This window comes from Styela clava, chromosome 2, assembly GCF_964204865.1.
Source record: "Styela clava chromosome 2, kaStyClav1.hap1.2, whole genome shotgun sequence".
NCBI classification, from domain to species: Eukaryota; Metazoa; Chordata; class Ascidiacea; order Stolidobranchia; family Styelidae; genus Styela; species Styela clava.
Window position 1 is genome coordinate 13,337,740 of NC_135251.1, and position 21,823 is coordinate 13,359,562.

General features: G+C 36.9%; 2 protein-coding genes across 2 annotated transcripts; both read left to right on the top strand.

The window, feature by feature from the left end:
• The first annotated feature begins 114 nt into the window (after window positions 1-114).
• On the top strand, window positions 115-9,413 carry LOC120336920 (VWFA and cache domain-containing protein 1-like). The gene is made up of 13 exons (XM_039404712.2): window positions 115-590; window positions 1,060-1,295; window positions 1,448-2,068; window positions 2,138-2,274; window positions 2,668-2,869; window positions 4,013-4,124; window positions 4,436-4,599; window positions 4,907-5,011; window positions 5,418-5,546; window positions 5,622-5,739; window positions 6,721-6,909; window positions 7,735-8,123; window positions 8,664-9,413. Exons 1-13 carry the CDS (start codon window positions 168-170, stop codon window positions 9,367-9,369), a joined length of 3,531 nt encoding a protein of 1,176 aa, XP_039260646.2. The 5' UTR covers window positions 115-167; the 3' UTR covers window positions 9,370-9,413.
• Window positions 9,414-9,881: 468 nt separating this feature from the next.
• Window positions 9,882-19,845, top strand: LOC120336331 (VWFA and cache domain-containing protein 1-like). The gene is made up of 13 exons (XM_078110068.1): window positions 9,882-10,293; window positions 10,763-10,971; window positions 11,589-12,164; window positions 12,636-12,763; window positions 13,050-13,251; window positions 13,936-14,047; window positions 14,621-14,784; window positions 15,021-15,128; window positions 15,834-15,950; window positions 16,579-16,714; window positions 17,103-17,306; window positions 17,634-18,016; window positions 19,106-19,845. Exons 1-13 carry the CDS (start codon window positions 9,892-9,894, stop codon window positions 19,764-19,766), a joined length of 3,402 nt encoding a protein of 1,133 aa, XP_077966194.1. The 5' UTR covers window positions 9,882-9,891; the 3' UTR covers window positions 19,767-19,845.
• The last annotated feature ends 1,978 nt before the right edge of the window (window positions 19,846-21,823 follow it).

The following is a 21,823-nucleotide window of genomic DNA, read 5'->3' on the forward strand; positions in this document are numbered from 1 at the left end:
GCATTTTCATCGTGAAAATCTTCTTGTTATTAACTAGTTTTACGCTTATTGCGTCATAATGCAAATTGTAGAAATAATTTTTCACTAATACTTTGGCTAATATATAGAGTCTGCTTCTGAGGCTTTTAGTTAAAAGCTATTTGTCAAAAGTAGGGTAGACCGCTAAAATGCGGGGTTTTTGGCATTTTCAAGTACTAGCTGTAACGTTAATATTATCAAATGATATTTGTAATATAAAAGCAACATCAGAGCCGGTAGGTCCGGCGAACACGGCGCAACCAGGAGATTTTCTCGAAGAAACTGTGCGTAACTTTCTGACTAATACAGCGGGATTAGAGGAATTTCAAGAAATAATTGATTCGTCCGAGTTCGCATACACAAGACTTGATTCTGAAAATCTTGTGCACGAAATGGTGGCATCGTTAACTGAAAAATTTCGAAACACAGCTTCTGCAGTGGAACGTTTACGGACGGCAGCGACACAAGCGTATTCATATGGCCAATGGATTTATGATGTTACTGAGTGTTGCCAGCTTGAAATCATGAATGGCTCTTGGTCGCCGAAATATGACCAAAGATTTGGAAGAGAGGTAACTTGGCTATATTATAGGTGGATCCCCAAAGAACGGAACTCTGGTCATTTGAAACATAAGAAAAATAGGTTTTTAATTGACTCAAAAAACGACATCGCATTCGCTGATTAATTATCACTACATTTCAATAACGCGTTCGCACAAACCCGTGTAGTCCCTTGAATCCCACCACTGCCCTTACGTCACCGCACCTCGCAGTTTGAATCCTGTAGGTGTAGGGGGTAATTATGTGCGAGATGATTGCTGAACTCCTCGTCGCCGTAGAGTGGTTCACGTAAATGCTGGTTGGTTATGGTTAAGTCATGCATATGAAACAAATACTTGGCTAACGAAGCCCACACCCGACATGGACTGGTAACCGGACGAGAGGTCGTAGTTCGCCATATGATTAAGCCGCCATATCGGCTTTCTTATCCCCAGGGTCAAATATGTAAATCCTGTCTTATCCTAACGAAACTTCTCACAGGTCGACCTGTTTCAAGCATGTGCTAGAATAAGTGGAGATAGATACGCAGAAGCACGTTTGTATGAAACTATGCGTCGATCACCGTCATCATTGATTGCATCTTCTATGGAAAGTCTCTACTCAACGTCAGGAATCAAATATCAGTATTACGGAAGTGAAGAAGGAATGTTTACACAATACCCTGCTGCAAGTACCGGGTTTGATTGTACATCTTACGACAACAGATTCCGTCCATGGTAAGTGTACTCCCCACCGATACCAAAATTCAAACAGGGTGACTATTGTATATTGCGCATCTTATAAGATGCGTAATATACAATAGTCACCCTGTTTGAATTTTGGTACATTACTCATAGCAATAGAAAATAAATTTATGAAATTGTAACAGGTATGTCGTTGCTGCCACACCGCAACCTAAAGATGTTGTTATCGTGATCGACACATCTGGCTCAATGTTGATGGAAAATCGAATGGAAGGAGCAAAGGCAGCAGTAGCTACAGTACTTGAGACCCTCAATCCTAATGACCGAGTTGCCGTAATTGCGTTTTCCAGCAATATAATTCTCCCCCCTGGACCACCACACTGTTACCAAGAGGAAATGGCTCTTGCAACTCCAGCCAACACCAAGTATTTACGCCAATGGGTTGGAGGACTATACGCCATGGGCGGGACACATTTCATCAGCCCTCTCAACGCAGCCTTTGATTACTTTGAGACCACGTATGAAGATACTTCAGATTATTCGGAGATATCAAGAAATCAAGTCATACTTTTTATGTCGGATGGCGAACCAAATGATAATAAAACAGACATTTTCTGGACGATTTACAACAGAAATGCAAAATTTCATCACTCGATTGTGATTATGACGTATGCATTCGGTGCTCAAGCCCCCGGTGAAGTGTTAGAAAAAATGTCTCGACAAGACGGTACGGATTACGGTGTTCCGAGGGCCTCTGCCGCTCGAGAGGGATTACACGTTGCTATAACTGACACTGACAATCTGAGGTATTTTTAACGACAATCTTTCCACGCTGATAAATGTTTATATTGGAAATGAATATCATTTATTTTCAGAACAAAAATGGGTTCTTACTACAATTTCTTCAAGTCAGAATCAATCAATACACACGTACACTGGAGCGTGCCATATTACGATGCCATCGGTGGAGCTGGTCTCGTCATAACGGCATCTGCTGCTGTAGTTTATGATGGTTTGTATAATTCTCTAAACTTTAAAACGAAACTGGAATTTTGGGCTGAAAAGCGTTAGTTTGTCAAATACAACTAGCGAGTTTCAAAAATCGCAAAACAAATTTGAAAAAATACAGAATTGAGTTCTGGAGCATGATTTTATCTGTTGTCTAACATTCGAAAACGGTTAATACGCTTTTGTTTCTCGCAATAACAAGATTTTGCAAGACGATCTCTTAGTCCACCCGATGTCCAGTTATAGAACTTCGGTAAACCATTTATCTATAAATATTTATTTATTCAAATGTTTTTATTTCAAATCTACAGACTTGTATTTTCACTATCTGATTATAGTTGTTAATAATCTGTAGCAAATATCACATATATTTAACATAACATATATTATTATACAGGAACCCTGAAAGGTGTTGTTGGTGCAGATATAAGCATGAGAGAATTATTGACAGAAATAACGTATTTTAAAGTGAACAGTGATATGGGATACTCATTCCTTGTTGATAAAAACTTTCGAGCTATTGCTCATCCGTTCTTACCGGCACCGTCATCTGTCGACGGTGATCCTGTAATGGTGAATATTACTATGTTGGAAAGGAGGTAAGATTCATAAAAATTAGATTGTGTCAGATGTTAGGTACATGCTTTTTAGAGTGTCGGTGATTATAAATGCTGATTCGTAATATCGTATTTGCTCGTTTAATAGTCCGGGCGCTTATTTTTTAAACATACTCACTAACCGGGCCCTTATTCAAACCGGCCCTTATTCAAGCAGGGGCGCTTGTTAATTTTAAAGTAAAATTACACACAAAAATACCGGTAGATACCAATCGTTACAATAATTGATACCGTATATTGTCATTTCCAGTTCACAAGTATGATTTAAACGAGAATAATGAAAATTTCGACTTTTTTTACGCATCGCAGGTACAAATCCGCAAAAAAAAAAAAAAACTTTTACACCGGGCGGGTATTCAAGCACCGGCGCTTATTTATTTTTATGTCCTGTTCACATGGGCGGCTATTCAAACGGGCCCTTAATCAAGACCGGGCGTTAAAACGAGCATTTACGGTATGTGGGACAAGTACATACGAGTTCAATTACCCCATGGCAAACAAGTACCGGAAATAGTTTGTGTTATTTCATGAAAGTTATTTATTCTTCTAGCCATCACATTTCTCGAAGCGGTGATAATAGACTTTTCCCTACTCTGGAATTGTTTTCGCGAGTTGTCGCTTACAAACTGGCTTGCACGTTTCAAAGCTATCATTTTTACTCAAAAGATTCAAGAATCTACCATTTACACATACTCATAGCTGATTTTGGTTAGGCATATATATATGATGCATATATCTTTACGGCTAAATTTTTATTACTGCAACTACGCTAAAAACGCTCTGGAAGATAAAATGACCATTGAGTAAATTGATTTATCCCCAAATTTTGGAAACACAACCAAAAACTGATAAATACCTCAAAAAATCGGAAGCGAGCTGATGTTAACCACCACTTCAAAAATCGGCAATACAGTATTGAAAAATATCTGAGCGTTTGCCAAAATTTGAACAAATATTACGTCATGTCTGACATTGCTAATTAGTTAATGCTACAGAAATAAACAAGGAAGTCGATGCTCAGGGAGTAATTCACGTATTTGTATGCCACCCCAATTGCCAGACCAGGCTGATCATATTGTTATTTTGACGGATAGTTATGATGCTTTTCATATTTTATCTATTTAGTCCTGCGTTGAAAGATGGTCTTTTGCCTGCGATTATGAATTTGTACAACCACGATAGTATTCACGATATGGCGGCAACGATGGAAATTCGCACAATGTTTGTAAAAGAGGCGGTAAGCAGAATTAGTTTTCCGTAGTGTGTGTACCAGGTTGAGGTTAGGCCATAATTTTATTCCGATTTTGCTTATTTTAGTTCTATTACGAGTTCGGGACTGTCTGTATTAGACAAATGAATATACCCACTTCACATGGGTTTCAGTCTCTTCACACAACTTAATGTAAAGTAGGCGAACAAAAGTAGTTACCGCCAAATTGGTACACATACTTCTGGAGCGCCGTTTCACTCACTGATATGCGCTCGACAACATATTGTTTATTCACTACTGAAATCTACTCCAGATTCAATATTTTATCTGTTTGCCAGGAGCATGGCTTGGTCTCAGCCGAATCAAAGTTGGCCAGATTTTCATGTCAGTTGGTTACGGATTCTCCGTTCGCAGCATGTGTGGTAGTTGATACGGTTAGAAATACACAGAGTACCTTAGAAGAACAAGAAGTTTCAGATTCACCATCTTTCCAATATCACAGGTAAAGAGGATCTATCCTATTCGAAGTCAGTATTTACCAGTACAATTACGGTGTTGAACGTTCAAATAGCATGTCATCGTAACTTCAATACTGTTAAAATGTGTCGGTCGTTAAATGTTCAAATGGCATTTCACTGTGACTTCAATACTGTTAAAAAGCGTCTGTCGTGAAACATTTAAATAGAGTTCACCGTAACGTTAATACTGTCAATATTCGATTTTACTGGAGGTATTAGTTTGGGTTACAACGCGAGACAACTCTATTAAGTCCATGACCATAATGTACGAATCACATTTTTTCGTTTTAGACTTGACCTCGATCCTCCGGAGAATGAATGTCTGCATTTGAGCCGCATCGCATATCACGGGTCTGCAGTTAAGTTGTCGCCGAAAGCATTCAAACATATGGAAAGGTAAAGTATGCTCAACTTCCTTTGCATGATCAAAATTACTTGCCAGTTTTCCAGCAATTATCACTTGTAATTTTAGTATAAAACTTGCTGCCCTCATTTGGAAATAAAATAATCAACTAGGCGTAACTTTGGCCAGTCACAGACAGAAAAACAAGAAAGATAAACTGCTCATCAAGTAGAATCCCAGCCACCCAAATAATAGCAAATACCGGTACGACCCGGTTTACAGCAGCTATTCGAAGTTAGTGTGACTATTTCCTCATAGCATAAACTATCGTAATATATATATTTTGTTGGGCAGATAAGCGACCTCGTCGATCTTGAACTAGTAGGAAACTAGACTGCTTGTAGCTACCGGCGAAGTAACCACCTTTTTCTAACATAACACATATATCGTTTATTATAGTTACTTAGAATTTGAAGAGACTGCAAACAACGTCACATCTTATAAAAACATGATTGAAAATGATTTCTACGACGAAGAAGGATTGCAAATAGAGCAAGCTGCAGTAAATGATGTAAGGCTAACGTCAAGGTATTTGTTTCCTATTGTATTTTATTTAATCCATTTGTAAAAAAAATACCACCTTATTATTAATCACATATACAGAATGGATGAGATATGGAAGAATAACAATATCTTCAATGCATCTATTCCCGCTTTGTGGCGTTATTTAGGAACTGAATCTGGTGTGTTTCGAATATGGCCAGGAGTACGCTTGGCACAGGTGAATTAATCTTATGTTATATGTAGCGTAATTAATTTTAAACTCGATATCTTTATCATACAACGCATTAATTTACATCCAAACGTACTTTCTGTATATCTGATTTGAGAGCGCCATATGATGTTGTTACCTTCGCAGCATCAAGCTCTCACATGAGCAAACTACGGCCCGTGGGCCAAATCCGGCCCGTTTTGTACTCAAATATGGCCACAATCAAACTACCAAATTCTGATGTTTTAGCTAAAAAAAAAAATAGTCCACGGAATTGTTGAGGTTGCGATTTAATTTAGTTTTGACACGAGGCATATTGTTTTCCACTTTTGCTTTTGTAACGCTGTGAATATTGTTCATCGTCACACTTACAAGTTCCGCCAGTCTAGGTGGGCAAAATTGTTGGCCCTGGTTCAAAAAACCTTGCCCACCGCTGAATTCTAGGTCATACACGCAATCACTTTTTGAATATATCACCGTAACAAACACGCCGCGTAGATGATGTTCATACTCTCTGCTAAATTCTGGCACATCCGACTGGGAAGGTTCTATAGTCTAATGTGTCCTACGTCGATCATAGAAAGAAACTCCACTGTAAATGTAAAATGACGGTTCGTGCAATATTTCTCCACTATTATCGATATAATGTCTAATTTATTCACTTTAACTGTGCTGTTTCTCTGGCACCGTTGGCTATAATTCGTACAGATACATCTTTTGCAAGAATAAACTTATATGTGTATTTTATGGTCGCCTGTAACTAATATTCACTTTCAGTTCAGAGGTAGATGCCTTTCTTTGATCGAATTAATATTTGAATTCATATTTTTTTCTTTTAACTACCTCCACGCAAATTGTTGAGCGGATGAACAAACAAGGATCATACTATAGTAAAATATTATTTGGATTATTTACGCCATCAGTATAATAACGCAATTTTAGGATACTAGGTACATAATCATTTAATGAAATGATTTTTTTATTTTTAAGGAATACGATCCTACATTGAGGCCATGGTATAAGACAGCAATGGCGCATCGTGATGATCTCGCAATAACAACTCCATACACCGACGCATCGACAGGAATGTGGATTATAACTATGACAAAGGCTGTTATGGTTGACGAAGGACATCCATACGGAGTAATTGCATCAGACGTATTCCTATCTGATTTCAAGGTGGGTAGAGTTTCTTAAAGTAAGCTACACGTATGGAAATTTTTAGAAGAGGACGCCCTGATTGTTTTCTAAATTTTTGTTTTTGTTATTATTGCCGCTTCTCTCTATACCAGTGGTTCTGATACTTTTTAGAATTTTTCAAGTCCCGCGCTCCACCTCAAAAATAACTAGCTATCAATGAGCTACAAATAACAGATAGTAAGGCGAAAGTTTGTTTTATTCAAAAAACACGTTGAAAATACGTGGATGGAACGTAAATATCCAACATTAGGCGGACAAGATCGAATCTAACAAAAATGTTTGTATTTTCAATTAGCTTCACGCCCACTCAAAAAACTGTCTACGCCCCCCTTGTTGGGCGCGCCCCACCGTTTGGGAACCACTGCTCTTTTACTATAACTTCTGTATAATTTTTTTGGGGGGGGGGACGCCCGGTTCGGAGAGAACGACATATAAATACGTCTTATAAAATAATTGTTGGTAAAGCAAGATGGAGATGTCGTAACGTTATACTGCTGGCACTCTTAAATATTTTATCCGGAATTATGCAGCTTCGATTCAGGTCAAATTATTCCGATTTTACAAAATTTCGCCGCACCGTCGAATGGTCGATTCATTTTCCAATGAGAGCCGTTGTTTTACTTGACGATAGGCTCCCGTGTAACGGACTTCTTGTTCATATACATTCACAAGTTTTTATTTCAATCTATTACTTTGTTTAATCAATGTTCATTTGTTTTAAAAATTACATGTATTACTGGAATACATTTTATACGTGAAAATAGTAACTATAAATATTATGCTAAAATGGGCATTTATTTACAGGACATGTTTCTTGGGTACGAATGTGGACGAGAGGATTGTACTTTGATAGATCTATCCTGTCATGTAATCTATCATAAATCTTACTCGTGGTCTCATGGTTCGAGTGATATACTTGGACGTGATCTGACTACTGTTGATCCAAATCTGGCAAGTGTAGTTTTCGACCAAAGATTGCTTGTTACTGAATCTTGCATTGACGTAAACAAAATAAGAACTGAGCATTCTTGCCGCGTTAATTTGGAAAAACTAGATCAATTGAGTGAAATTGATTTCGAAGGAAAGGAATTTTTCGCACGAAGAATACATGGGACCAATACAGTTCTTATTATTAATCATTGGGATTCTCATTATTACTGTACGAAGCATGCTTCAGTCGATGAACATTGTCAGTGAGTGTAATTCATTTGTTAAATTTAGATAGCAGCTTTGACGAGATCTAGTTACCAGCGACCGGATATGTGGGCTAATACAATCAGAATGAGCTTTGTCATAAAATATTTGTAAATTTTAGTCGTAAATTATTTTTAAGAAATTTAGAAAATTGCAGTTGAGTATATATCTTAATTAAATCTCTTGCGCCATTTTTTTTGCGTGACAACTCTTTTCTGTAAACAACTATTAAATAATATCGCAGCGCCGTATTTATTTGAATAACTAAGAAATTGGGTCGGGATCATATTTTACCTTCGACATTGGGTACCGGATATTAATAGCCTTTTGAATATGTTATGCTGAAAGTTTCATAGTTTTTCAACATTAGAACCGCTACCAATTGATACTACAGCAACGATTCTTCCAGTTTCAATTTTCTTAATCAAGACCACCAGTTAATTCAACATCCTTAATCTAAGTAATTTTTTATTCGCAATTTACGCGACCTTAGAAAGATACTCAACCTTTGAATATAACACTTTCCCTTTTGTTTATAGCTACGACGACAACAGCGAGTATTGCGAGTCAGCATGTCATACAAGTGCCAAATTCGACTACTGTAGCAATTCCGAATCTTACGACTGGGCTTTAGACCCACCACCATGCGTAGCCTCAAAGCCTAAAGTTAGCGTTTTGCCGCCTGTAGATGCTTTAACTGATTTGCCTTCGTGTTACGACGCTCTTGCATCATGGGAGACGGAATCGAATGACGGACTTTGGGATGACTATCCTGTTGACTATAATGAAAAGAAACCCCATTCCAATTCCTTTGGATTGATATTTGGCCTGTCAACGGCTGTAACGCTGGTGTTTGTCAGCTGTGTGATGTACGTATCCAGGAGTAAAAACAGATCAGTATCTCCTCAACAAACGCAGCACCAACAACCACACTTTCAAACGACACCGAATCAACAACCAATCATTCATCCAACAACAACAATGACTCAAAATCCTAATCAGTTCGCTGCGCCTTTCTCCCAACAACCAGGCTCTCCAAATCCTTATGTTCAAGTAAATATGACGAATCAATTTAGCGTTCCTCCAGGCACTATACAAAATCAACACCAACCTCCCCCAATTGCACCTCCATCTTATAACAACGCAATGACGTTTGATAGCGGTATTCCACCGCCGCCAATCTACATTCCACCAACTCCTATAATTAATCCATCAGACCTACCACCTGCCCCTCGATACATGTGAATATTACTGTTTAATATGCAATAAAATGATTGTACTTACTTCAATATGTGTTGTTCGAGTATTATTAGGAAATAGTCTGTGTCTTGACAACCATTATGATATAATATTTGAAGTGGGCATATTTACAACTTACGAACTCAAAAGTTATTGTAAAAGAATCCTATTTCACTCGTTTACAAATACATTTTACGAGTTGGCTGGCAATATGCCAGCATTTATCAATAGTATCGGAATTTGAAATCGTTTGCTTAATTTTGAAATCGTTGTGATTTTCTACCTTCAAAATAGAACAGAAAAATATCTCAGACTATAAAATGATCCCATGCTGGTATGACACAAACGTTTTTAAAAAATTAACAAAAAAGAAGCTGTGTTTATGAATTTTTGATTTTAAGCACTCTTTATCGCCAATATCCAAAACAACTTGCTTGTCTGATAGTTAGATTATTACATCATAATAAAAACAGACTGCAAATTTTGGTAAAGAATAACGAAGTATTTTCTTTAGTTGAACTAAAGTCCATGCCAGCGTCGTTTTCGTTTATTTTAGGCTCAAAACGTTCTGCTGTGATAGTTAAAATGTACAGCGCTCTACTGGCAAGTCTACTTATAATAGGTTTATGTTATGGGAGAGTGGATAGTCAGTCGTCATTCGCTGAAACAGTCGAGTCTTACGTGAATGACACTCTGGGGGCTGCGATAATGCAGAAAAAAATGAACGATGTTCAAACGTCAGAGAAAGCTATTGATTCGCAACCGCTCCTCCGTAAAATCGAAAAAAACATTTCCCATAAATTGTCAAATTTAGCTGAATCAATGACAAAATTAAGGGAATCATTGAAAATCAAAACTCCAACCAAATCTGAAATCAAACTTCGAGACTGTTGTAAAGTAGCATACAGTTGGGAAGAAGGTCAACACAAGGTAAGGCTTACTATACTAAAGATAACTTTGCGATGAAGCATTGAATACCACGCATACATCATCTCATTATTGCTTCGATTACAATTACAACTCGCTAAGACAGATGAACAAATCGAAAATATGAGTCAGGTTTATTATTAATACCTAGTTTCTAGATTAAGCATTGAAAAACGGTGCATTATTATAATACATGCAGTTCATGATTTTCTTCAGAAAAACCTACACATCTTCCACAACATCTGCAGGTAATACGCAAATTTGGAATATCAGTAGATCCGTATTAAAAGAAAAGTTAATTTCTGACTGTATTGTTAATTTAGGAGCCGTGGCACTCGTGTTATCCACAAAACTTGATGAAAAAACCTGACCTGGGCATAATCAAACGCGATTGATCTTTCAAATAAAAATTTTGACTTGCATTTGTTTACCGCGATTTTATCAGATTTTTAATTCGCCACAAATTGTCCAGATTGACAACACTTCCTACTGTCTAATGCACAACGAGAAAGAATCGGCTGCCGATCTGGAAACTGACAATTTGTTGACTGCGGCTGCACATAATCGACGTTCTTATCCTGAAATAGGATACCAAAGATATCGAGGAATTAATGGGGCGATATTACAATATCCAGCTTATTATGGAGACATTTTTTGTGAGAAATCTGATGATTTTGAATCGTGAGTACCGTGAACTTGATTTCACAATCTTAGCTTATTTAAATATAATAAAGTAATTTGCACTACAATTTGCAAAAGATATCTACGTGGAGTATATAAAATTAGAAAAAAGCTTTATTTTCAAGTGTATCTGCTAAGTTTTGAAAGAAAGCATTTTGTGTGGTTAATTCGTTAGCTGGAAATCAATTTTGGCCGGCTCGATGGATTAGCAGACTTAACGGTGTTGGCATCGCAAATTACACATTCCGGGTTCAAATCCTATTCCCGCCACATCATCCAGGGTGTAATAAATTGAGTAGGCAGGCAGATTCCGGTTCTTCCTAATAATATGTAGCGCCATACATTTTGTTATATATTAGTGACTTCTTGTATAAGGAATGCCTTGTTTAAAACGAATGGCGGGATTTGACGTTGCATAATAAAAATTACATGCTATTACTACCCCTGTTTCCGCCCGAGTGCCAAATTCCTACCCACAAGTAAGCCTCTATGTATGTACCGCCGGGACGGGTCAGATTATAGAAGAGTAAGTCTATTCAGACGACATTGAATCAATGTATCTAAGCAAAAGATATTTTTGTGGTTGATATATCTTAATTTGTTCATTGCAAATCCAGGTTTGCATCTTCATTTTTCTCGACTGCTAAAGACTTAGTTATCGTCATGGATGGTGATCTGTTGCAGCAGCACAGACCAGAAATGATGGATGCGGTCGAATATGTTTTCAAAGCCGTTAACGTTGCAGACAACATTGCTTTTGTGGTTTATTCGTCTGATGTGGTGACTCTCTCTAATGGACCAAACGGTGCAATAAAATGCAAAAACAAAGAAATGGTTTCAGCTACGCACAAAAACGTAGAAGCGATTTTAGCCTGGTTAAAAACTACAGAACGTAAAAGTGGAAATGCTAATTTTAGCAAAGCTCTGAATGCAGCATTTGACTATCTTGAAAACACAAGAAGCACGAATAGAAAAATGATATTATTTGTCAGTGGCTCCCAACACGAGGATTCCAAAGACGATATTCTACAGACAGTTTCCGATAGAAAATCAAATTTTCAGAATTCGGTGAATATTCTAACTTATGGCGTTAAAAATCCAGCAAGTAATGACGTTCTACAGGAAATTGCTGAATTGAATGAACCTGACACCGGAAAGCATTTCTCTTATGTGGAAGAGACAGATCATTTAATGTGAGACTATGTATATGGTATTAAATATAAACCGGAATAATATAAAAAAAATCCCTAAAAAAGTACGACAGTGTGTGGTAGAAATACGAAAACATATAAACATACAATTACTAAATGTAAATGGAATATAAGATATATTGTGCACCATGAACTTAAACGACAATGGAGGATCTGATTAATGATACCAAACAAGCCTGTAGTGGAATTACGGATTGTACATTTATTTCTTCTCTGTATTAGTGATAATTAGTCAGAATCAAATGTTCAATTTTTCGTAGTCAGAGTCATTTATTAATCACACGGAGTCAGAATTTCAGTCTTTAGTCAAGTAGGTAGTTGTAGTTGAAATTTTCTGTTGAAACTAATAGAAAGCAAACCTCGTAACTCTGTGTCAAATAAAACTTTTATCCGATTGAACAAAACTACTTGATATAGTTTAATGGAGCAAAAAACGTGTTATATAAATTACAGAAAACACTTGTCATTTGAACATTTTCCTTCATCAAGCGAAAATGAGATTCAATGGAAATGGCCAGAATTAAATAAGCTTTCCGATGGTGAAATCGTGGTGACTGCTTTGCAATCAGTCTTTGTTGATGGTAAATACATTATTACATGCATATATAATTATATACATCTGTAACCGATTCTCTTGATTACCGACTAAGAGTATGTACGTTTGGATGGTGACCGTCGAGCGCATTGTTGGACGCGAGTTGAACTCTTGGATCTATTGCTTTTCGATTTTCGGTTGTTTGAGAATTTTTTTGCCTATTTTGAAATGATTGGTTGAATTTCTCACTGACGAAAGTCCACTGGTAAAAACTTCGTTCTAATTGACCTACGCTTTGTTGTTTACAAACGAGCTTGCTTCTGTTTTCACAGATAAGTTGAAAGGCGTTATTAGCGTTGACATCTTATTGCAAGTTCTGATAAGTGAAGTCTTAAACTTCGAAGTACAAGAAGACGATGCATATGTTTTTGTCATGGACAAAAATTTTAACGTTATTTACCATCCGTTCATTTCTTATTCTTCAAAACGTGAATGGTCGGACCGAATTCTCAATATTCGTGAACTAGAGAAAAGGTTTGTACATCGTAAAGTATTTAAAAAAGTATTCTTACAAATGAGAATTAGCCTAAGATACAGAAGACGAGATAAATCAAAACACCATTCATACATTTCTCTCTCCTTTAACCATCGGAGAGCATGCCCGTGTTTACTCACTAAGATCTGATGGAATAAGATTGAAAATTTAGAAATGAATATTTTAGTAGTTGTTGTGTATAATTACAAATGCTTACAACTCTTAGGTCAGTTATCGTTCAGCTTCGTTTATTATCATTCATTAATTATATTCATCATTATTTTTTCAATAAAATATTTGATATCCCAAAATTACACGTAAAGAATCGTTAATATTGAAGAGTTGAGAGACTCAGACAACTGTAATTAACCACGTGAAAGCGAAAATCTAAATCTGAAGAAAATAGCTAAAATTCTTGCGTTGCTTTCCAGATAAATTCTTTGGTAACAACACCAAGTAGATTAATTTGATCGCGAGGTTTTCAAAAACCTAATCGAGTACCAACCGACTTGTCGATTTCAATGGATTGACGAGGATAGGCAAGATTTAAATCCGATATAGACGACGCGAGTTATATATATACGATGACATGAGTGCTATGAAGTGCCGGTAGCAAATAAATATCAATTTGTCGCATTGCTGTATTTGTTGAATATTCATGTTCTTTTTTTAATTTTTTGTAGCGATGATTTACAAACACTCCTGTCTAAAATACAAGAAAACCAAGATTCTGAGAGTGTTTCCTCGGATCGAGTTATCACTGTATCAATGAAAACAACATGGAGGACGCTAAAGGTTAAATTGCTTTCTTGCATTTTATGCCGTCTCAAACTCGTTTGACCTTAAGAACTAAGGCAGGACTATTGTTGGATCCGAATTCCTGGTCTTTTTGAATTTTCAATGGAATATATTGAGAGCATTTTAAACTAAGAGAAGCATTTTGATTACTCTCTTTAGGTAATATAGTCCAGAAACAATGTCTAAACAATATATATAAAACAATCAAAAGAGTTTTGATGTAAATTAAAGATTTGTTAGAAAATTAAAATATACAATTACAATATTATTAATGTAACTTTGAATTGGGTTGCGCGCGACTAACTAACTCCCTATCTTTCCTCTATGCCTTTATGCTAGTGGATCCGTATGCATATACTGCAAGGATCCTGTATAGCGGGAATAGACATGACTATTCTATACAATTAAAGAGTCTTGCTGCACACTAACACAAATGTATTTCTGTAACGTTTCGTCCGACCAAAGTCAGACTTCCTCTGACAAGCAGTTTACAACAATGCTGTACAACTGGACACTTTAATTGAATAGATTATTTAATGTAATTGTGTTTTCTTCTATTTGGTTTTGCAGGATAAAATAAATGCCGATTACTCTCTCCATAATTCCAAAGTAACGTGCGCATTAACAGATTTCAAACTTTTCACGGTTTGTCTAAACGTAAAAGATGGCGCCGAGAAGACGGTTCATGTAAAAGGTGTAACCGTTCCGGAAGAATTTCAATTTCATTATCACAGGTTAGCGTTACATTGCGTAAAATAGTATGCTGAGAAATTGAAAGTGCAAATCGTGTATCGGGTATATATATATAGTGTTTACTCAGCCTTGTAGCTGTGGTTTGTTTCATAGAATTGGTTTGGAAAATATTTCTTTTTCGCGTAACTCAAATTTATGAATTGACAGGTGTATTACCCTTTGTTGTTAGCTTTTTCGAATGATTATACCGGATATTTATTTCAATATTCATCTTCAGGATAGATTTCAGTGACAATCCCGAAGGTGACTGCAGTCATTTAAAAAGAGCATCATTCCTTGCAACAACAGTTTATCTTGCTCCAAAAGCATTTGTCAATCCAGACAGGTGATCATACTTTGAATAAAACGTTTAGCAGAAAAGTCATAATATTGCCGTACATCATTGATTACTGACAGCGGGCACACGCAGTATACTAATGGAACAGCGCATACAAGTGCATCTAGATTTGCGAACGAATAAATAATATTTTTTGTCGTGTTCGTCTCATGTATCTACTCTATGACAGGAACGTCACGATATCGACTGTCGTTGGCATGAACTGCTGTAGAGAAATGTTTTTGAGAATTAAACAAAAATCATAATTTCACAAATTACGATTGTCACATGTTAGTTATAAGTGCGCGATCCAAACATAGAGCTGAAAACTTCACAAGCCAGCCGTTATACCAACGAAACAACGCATCCAATTGAACCTTCAGTTGCAAATGAACAAATAATATTTTTGTTTTGTGTGCGTGATTTATGATTATTCTATGGCAAGAAAAGTTTCAAGCAGGCCATCAATCTTTCTTCTGAACTAATTTCGTTTTAGTAAGATAGTAGTATACCTAGCCAAATAACTTACAAATTGACGACAGTTCTTGTAAAAGGTGTTAACGAGAGAAAAGAATTGGGTCAATGCATAAATTCTGAAAAATCATATAGATCCGAGAAAATTAAAATACAGTTCTTTGCGATAAATCTATTTGAAACTGTGATAATTGCATTCATATTTTATTAGCACTGATAGATCTTCACTATCTTTAACAGATATTTGACCCAGGACGAAGATCCAAGCCGCATTGAAAAATATGCAAAAGACATCCAAACACAGAGTGGAAATATAATCACTGATTCTGCAATCCAGGATATCTTTTTGACGTTTGGGTAAAAATTGTTTTCATGTTATTTTTCAAATTGAATAAAATACTAACATGGGTAAAATACCAACAGGGTGTAAAAATGTTTTAATCACTGTAATTTACTTAGGATATGATCATTAAAGTATCAATGGGGAAACTTCACATTCCACAGAATATATAATAAGAAAATTATCATTATTTTTTAGAATATACTTCACTATAGAATATTTTATTTTGCTTACGATTACATCTATAAAACTGAATATTGCTATATATATTATTTATTTTTATAATAGCTTTTTATTTTCCTACCAATATACTACAGTAGAACGTGGATGACAATAAATATACGGTATACGGTAACGCTTTTATAATGCAAAACTTCAGAAAAAAAAAAATTAAGAAAAATACCTATTTACAATTATAATACAGGTACATGTCTGTTAACGGAAAATCTACTTTATGGTTCAATTTGTGGAATCATAAAATTTGGAATAAAACAGTGGCCCGGTGACCCCATATAAAAAACAAATTGTGTAAATAAATGTCTTCCAGGAAGACACTTCTATCTTTAACAGTATTTTTTCTTTGATAACTTTGATTGGGGGGCGTGAAAAAGTAAAGACTAGCTAAAATATTGTCTGTATCTTCAGTTTAGAGGAGCACTGGTTCGAATCTGATGAGAACGAAAATCTATTCAAATCTCAGATTGCCCCACATGTAATATGGAAATATATTGGAACCAAAAATGGAGTGCTCCGTATATGGCCTGGAGTTCAACTTTCTAAGGTGAGATTTTAGGTACTTCCGTAGTGTGTGTACCAGGTTAGGGTCAGGCCCTAATTTTATTCCGATTTCCCTTATTTTAGTTATATTACGAGTTCAGGGACTGTCTGTGTTAGCCAAGTGAATATACCCCCATTCCCATAGGTTTCAGTCCCTTCACACAACTTGATGTGAAGTGGGCGAACAAAATTAGTTACCTACACTTCTGGAGCGCCCGTTGGAGAATTTAATATCGTTAGGTGATCATAAAAGCTTTTCTCTTCATGGATGCATCATGAGGAATTAGGTATATATTGAAGTTTCGTGTTATAAAAAATCCTATTGTACATTGTATTTCTCGTTCTTCTTGTTTGTCGAATTCATTTGTGTGTCTAAGCATTTTTATTCACAGGATTTTGATCACACTGCAAGGCCTTGGTATCAGGCAGCTCTGACAAACAAGGATGACAAATTCACCATTACTTCGCCGTATTTGGATGCGGCCACTAAAGAGTGGATCATATCGTTTTCAAAAGCAATCACCATGAAAACTTCATCTGATAGCGATAAAGTTTACGCAGTCATTGGATATGATATTACAATCTGGAAATTCTATGTGAGTTATTAATATTTCATAACAAAATTCCCTTCGAAAAAAATTGTTAAAAAGTACGATTGAGCTAAAGAATAAATAACTTTTGCCATGAAAATTCGTTCAGAATGCGTATACTAATAGTTTATTGCAGAATTCCAAGTTATAATTCATAGAATCGATACACAAAAAAAATTAAAATAGATACATGTATAATTGGCTTTTAATTAAGTAGGGAGAAGAATTATCTGGGCTATTGGACGATACCTTGCTTGAAACTAAACCTAAATGATTCAATAAAAATGTATTAAAAAGTCACAGCATTCATCTTGACAAAACTTTTCTTATCAGGAAATGCTACAAGCTATCGACAAACGCTGCAACGACATGTGTATGATATTAGATCCGTCAGGGTACGTTGTCTATCATCCCAACATGATTATAGATAATTATGACTACAAGAGTCATGTGGTCGAATTTGAACCGGCCGTTTCCAAGTTTCTCATCGACAAAAAGATTTTTATAAAACAACGATGCTTTGATCAGGGATCTCAAAAAGCTTATCGAGAATATCACAGCGTGGATGTACAGAAGTTGCCTGCAAGTGGCGACAGTGATCTATTCAGATTAGAACTTCTTGCCGGCACTCATATTATCCTATTTTCAAGTCATGAATCTGGCAGGTGGGAAAGTTGGGAGCAATGCTCAAAGGAAGAGATCAGATCATCCTGCAGGTACGAATATGTAAAGAACTGGTCAATGGCGTTATTTTTCCACCTCTTTTATCCACCATATATTTAGCACATTGACAATTATCTATTCCAGGGTCGTCCAACTTTCTTGGCCAAAGGGCCATATGTACTTTACTAATAATTACGCGGGACACTTAACATGGCATTTTGTTATAGTTTTGCTACACTGACTACAGGTTAATGAAAAAACAAACACTACCCGCACATCAGACTTTCACAATTATTATACCAATAAAACTGTTGTTATCCAATCATTGATTGGGCGCCATCAGTAGTTATTTTCGAAAGTTTCGCCAAAGCCAAGCCAAGACGCTTGATCTTTTTCATCACAGCTCCCAACAGACCGATGCCCCTAGTCGTACCCTTAATATGGACAATGGCTGCGAGTTCTGCAGTATTTTTAAAATCATTAATAACTCCCCGCAAGAAGATCGACAACTAAGCAGTAACCTGGATATCATTGCTCTCGTCAAGCGGCAAGGAATACGATGAAAATTTTCCCGCCTTTGAAATTAAAGTTTCCGCTGTAGAGTTCTCCAGCTCTTCAGCATGACGAGGAATGGCCTATCTTGACAGACTATTTCTGCAAACACCTCTTTTATTTCCGGACGTAAAACGTTGGCAACTCGAACAATACATGATATACATTCCTTAACGAATTCTCAATCTGAAAATGGCTTCGATTGGTTTGCGATAACGTCATATAGATAGGCAAAAGACCAAGTGTGTAATCGTCTATGGCACCTTTATTTATCGATATCTCCTCCCAGTTGGTTTCGATTCAAATTGGCACTAATGGCTCGTTCGAAAGGGCTGGCGGAGCGCATTTAAGGAAAAGAAACAAATCGATTGTATCACATATTTGTATACTACATCACTCAAAAAATAGTTTTACTTCAATTTTTCTTTAGTCAATCCCGAGAAATACAGCGCGGGTCACTCGAAATGCTTCCGCAGACCACGGGTTGGACGACCCTGATCTGTTCTATTAGGCTACTTGACTACTTCGCATTCCTTGTTGAATTTTTCATTATGCGCCGGATTTTAATGAAATTTGTGTTTGGTTTGCAGAATTACAGATGCCTGCCAAACGCCATGCTTTAATAAATCAGAGTCAGAGTGTAGAAATGAATATGTGACTGCATGTATTCCCGACCATCCCCACGTTCATCCCGTGCATGACGAACCACGCGAGTCGGACCCCTGTTTTGAACACTTGGATGATTTTCATGAAAATCGAATGAAACTAGAATTAGGGTGGCTGGGAAATGCTGTCAGTGGGTTCTTCATTATCGCATTCTCAATCGGATGCGCACTTGGTAAAAAATGGTGGCTTGGAAATAGATCTCAACAACAACATGTACCTGGAGGAATCCCTCAAACTGCTATTTTAGCATCTGAATTTGGAGGTCAACCTGCCCAAGACTTTGTGAACGGTCCGATGCAACCTGGTATTGGGGGTCAATTCCCGCAAACAAACGGTCCCTTCTCTGGTGTGGTCGGTAATCCCCAGATCCCACAGGCGTATGGGTTTGCTCCTATAGTTCAGCAACAAAATCAGTTCAACGCCCCTCCGGCCTATGGATACAATCCACAGCATCCAATTCCACCACCTCCCCCAGGTACGACACCTATACCGCAAACTATGCCGGGGTTTATTCCCCCTGGATCCCAGCCACCATCGTACAACAGTGCAATGACTGGACAGTATAACACAACCCAGTTCAATTAAATTACATTTTTGTTATTAATATTTTTTCATTTTATGTCGCACAACCTATGTAAGATGCTAATAAATATTGTAATGTCGTTACGATTTTGATTTATGAATGTTTCGCATTTTGAATTTAAACACTAAGCTTTCCGGGAAACGGTCGGGTTTCTATATTTCCCAAGGGAGAGGAAAGTCGACAAAATGGCTTGATCATATGAGCACGGCTTCTTCGTCGATTACCAATCGCGTTCTGTTATGAACAAATGCATGGGCTTGGAGTCCAGCAATTCGTTCGCAAAAAGATAAGTGATTTAGAACTTTGCCATACACAATACAAACACACAGGAAGAAAATTCAGAAAAGTTGCAAAATGATGTTCAAAATATGGGACAAAAAAGTACTGCATGACAATCTCCTTTTGGAAATTTCAATAAAAATGAAAAAGTCTGATAATGCATAAATAAAGAAATCGATGAGATGCTCCTTAATCGGACTAATCTTGTGAGTAGTGTGATAATATATGTGGATGACGTATTCGCAGGAGCAGTGGAAATAAAAGAAATAATGTAATAAATGCGGACACATACTAACCGCGCATACCAGGTATAACATTGTCCCGTGAACGCACTAAAGGTAATAAGCGATGACTTGTATATCTCTTAAAGCCCATTGCGAAGGCACCAAACATTAACAAATGCTGAACACCTAGTCCGTATTACAACAAAATATATGTAAAGATTAAAGATATGATCCAAATACTTCCGATTTCGGCCAGGTCAAATCTTCAATCAGTAAATATTACTCCAGAGCAGGTCTGCCCAACTTTTTAAGTGCAGCAAGCGCTTTCACTCGAAGAAATTCATTGCGGGTCGCAAACGCGTTTGCCAAACTCAAATACCAGCAGAGTTCTGATAAACATGAGCAAAAAGCAACTTTAATAACATAACATCAATGAAGTCAACAGTCTCTAGTGACTAAGTGGGGATATAGCCGAAAGATTGGACAGTGGTTTACTATCTGGAGTCAACAGAAAATATATTACTTTTGTGCCGATAAGGACGACACGAAAGCTAATAAAAAAGAATAAAATAAGTTTGTAAATTTAGGTTACAAATTCATTTTATAATTTTCTTCGGCGTCTCGTCGCCAATGACGGCGCAATAGCGTTGTTTGTCGAATCGAACTCGCAATTCCGGAAGGAATAAAAAAATAAGCAGCAATGTCCACCAAGGCACAAGACTCGATGCATGCGTAAATAGGGAACCTGACATTTAGATGTGGATGGCCAGAACAATCGCACCAAAATTCCGAAACATACTTTAGTCTATAAAAGTACTAGAAAATTTAATGAAAAGTCTGCTTATATACCCATTATATGTCGGGCCGCATGTGGCTCGCTGGTGAGGCAGCCATGATCTAGTACTAGTACAGTGATTTTCAACCGGTGTTCCGCGGAACACTGGTGTCCCGCGAGAGACCTTCAGGTGTTCCGCGAAAAATTGCTTTTTTGAAGGAATATTACGTCATAACTGAAATTCAACGAGCCGATGAACTTATACAAATTACACAAGGCTGCGGGTTGATGTACTTCTAGAAACTTTCTGGATTGGGGCCTCCAGGAAATTTCCAATTCGTGCTAAAAAGCACTTTCAATCTTGCTACCATTTTTCACTACCTATCCTTGCGAAATGAGCTTTTTGAACATGATCGAATAGAGAATGGAAAATTAAAATATTCGAATGATATTTTACCATTCGTATATCCGATACCACGTGACATGTACCGCTCTGCTTGGATTGGCACGAAACTCGCGCGCGCTGGTAAATCATCTCTTGGATTTTGCAAAAAGTGCGCCGACAATATTTCGTAAATGTAGAAACGTCAATTCAAATAGGATATTTAGAATAACGTTCTCGGACTTAAGATGTTATTAATCATTCCACGCGTGACCGGGATATAAAATTCATTATCGGAAATTAAGAGTTACGAAGACGTTTTCAATAGCCTACGTTCCTAGACGTTTTCGTTCAAAGTGTGCTTAAGATGTTATTAATCATTCCACGCGTGACCGGGAT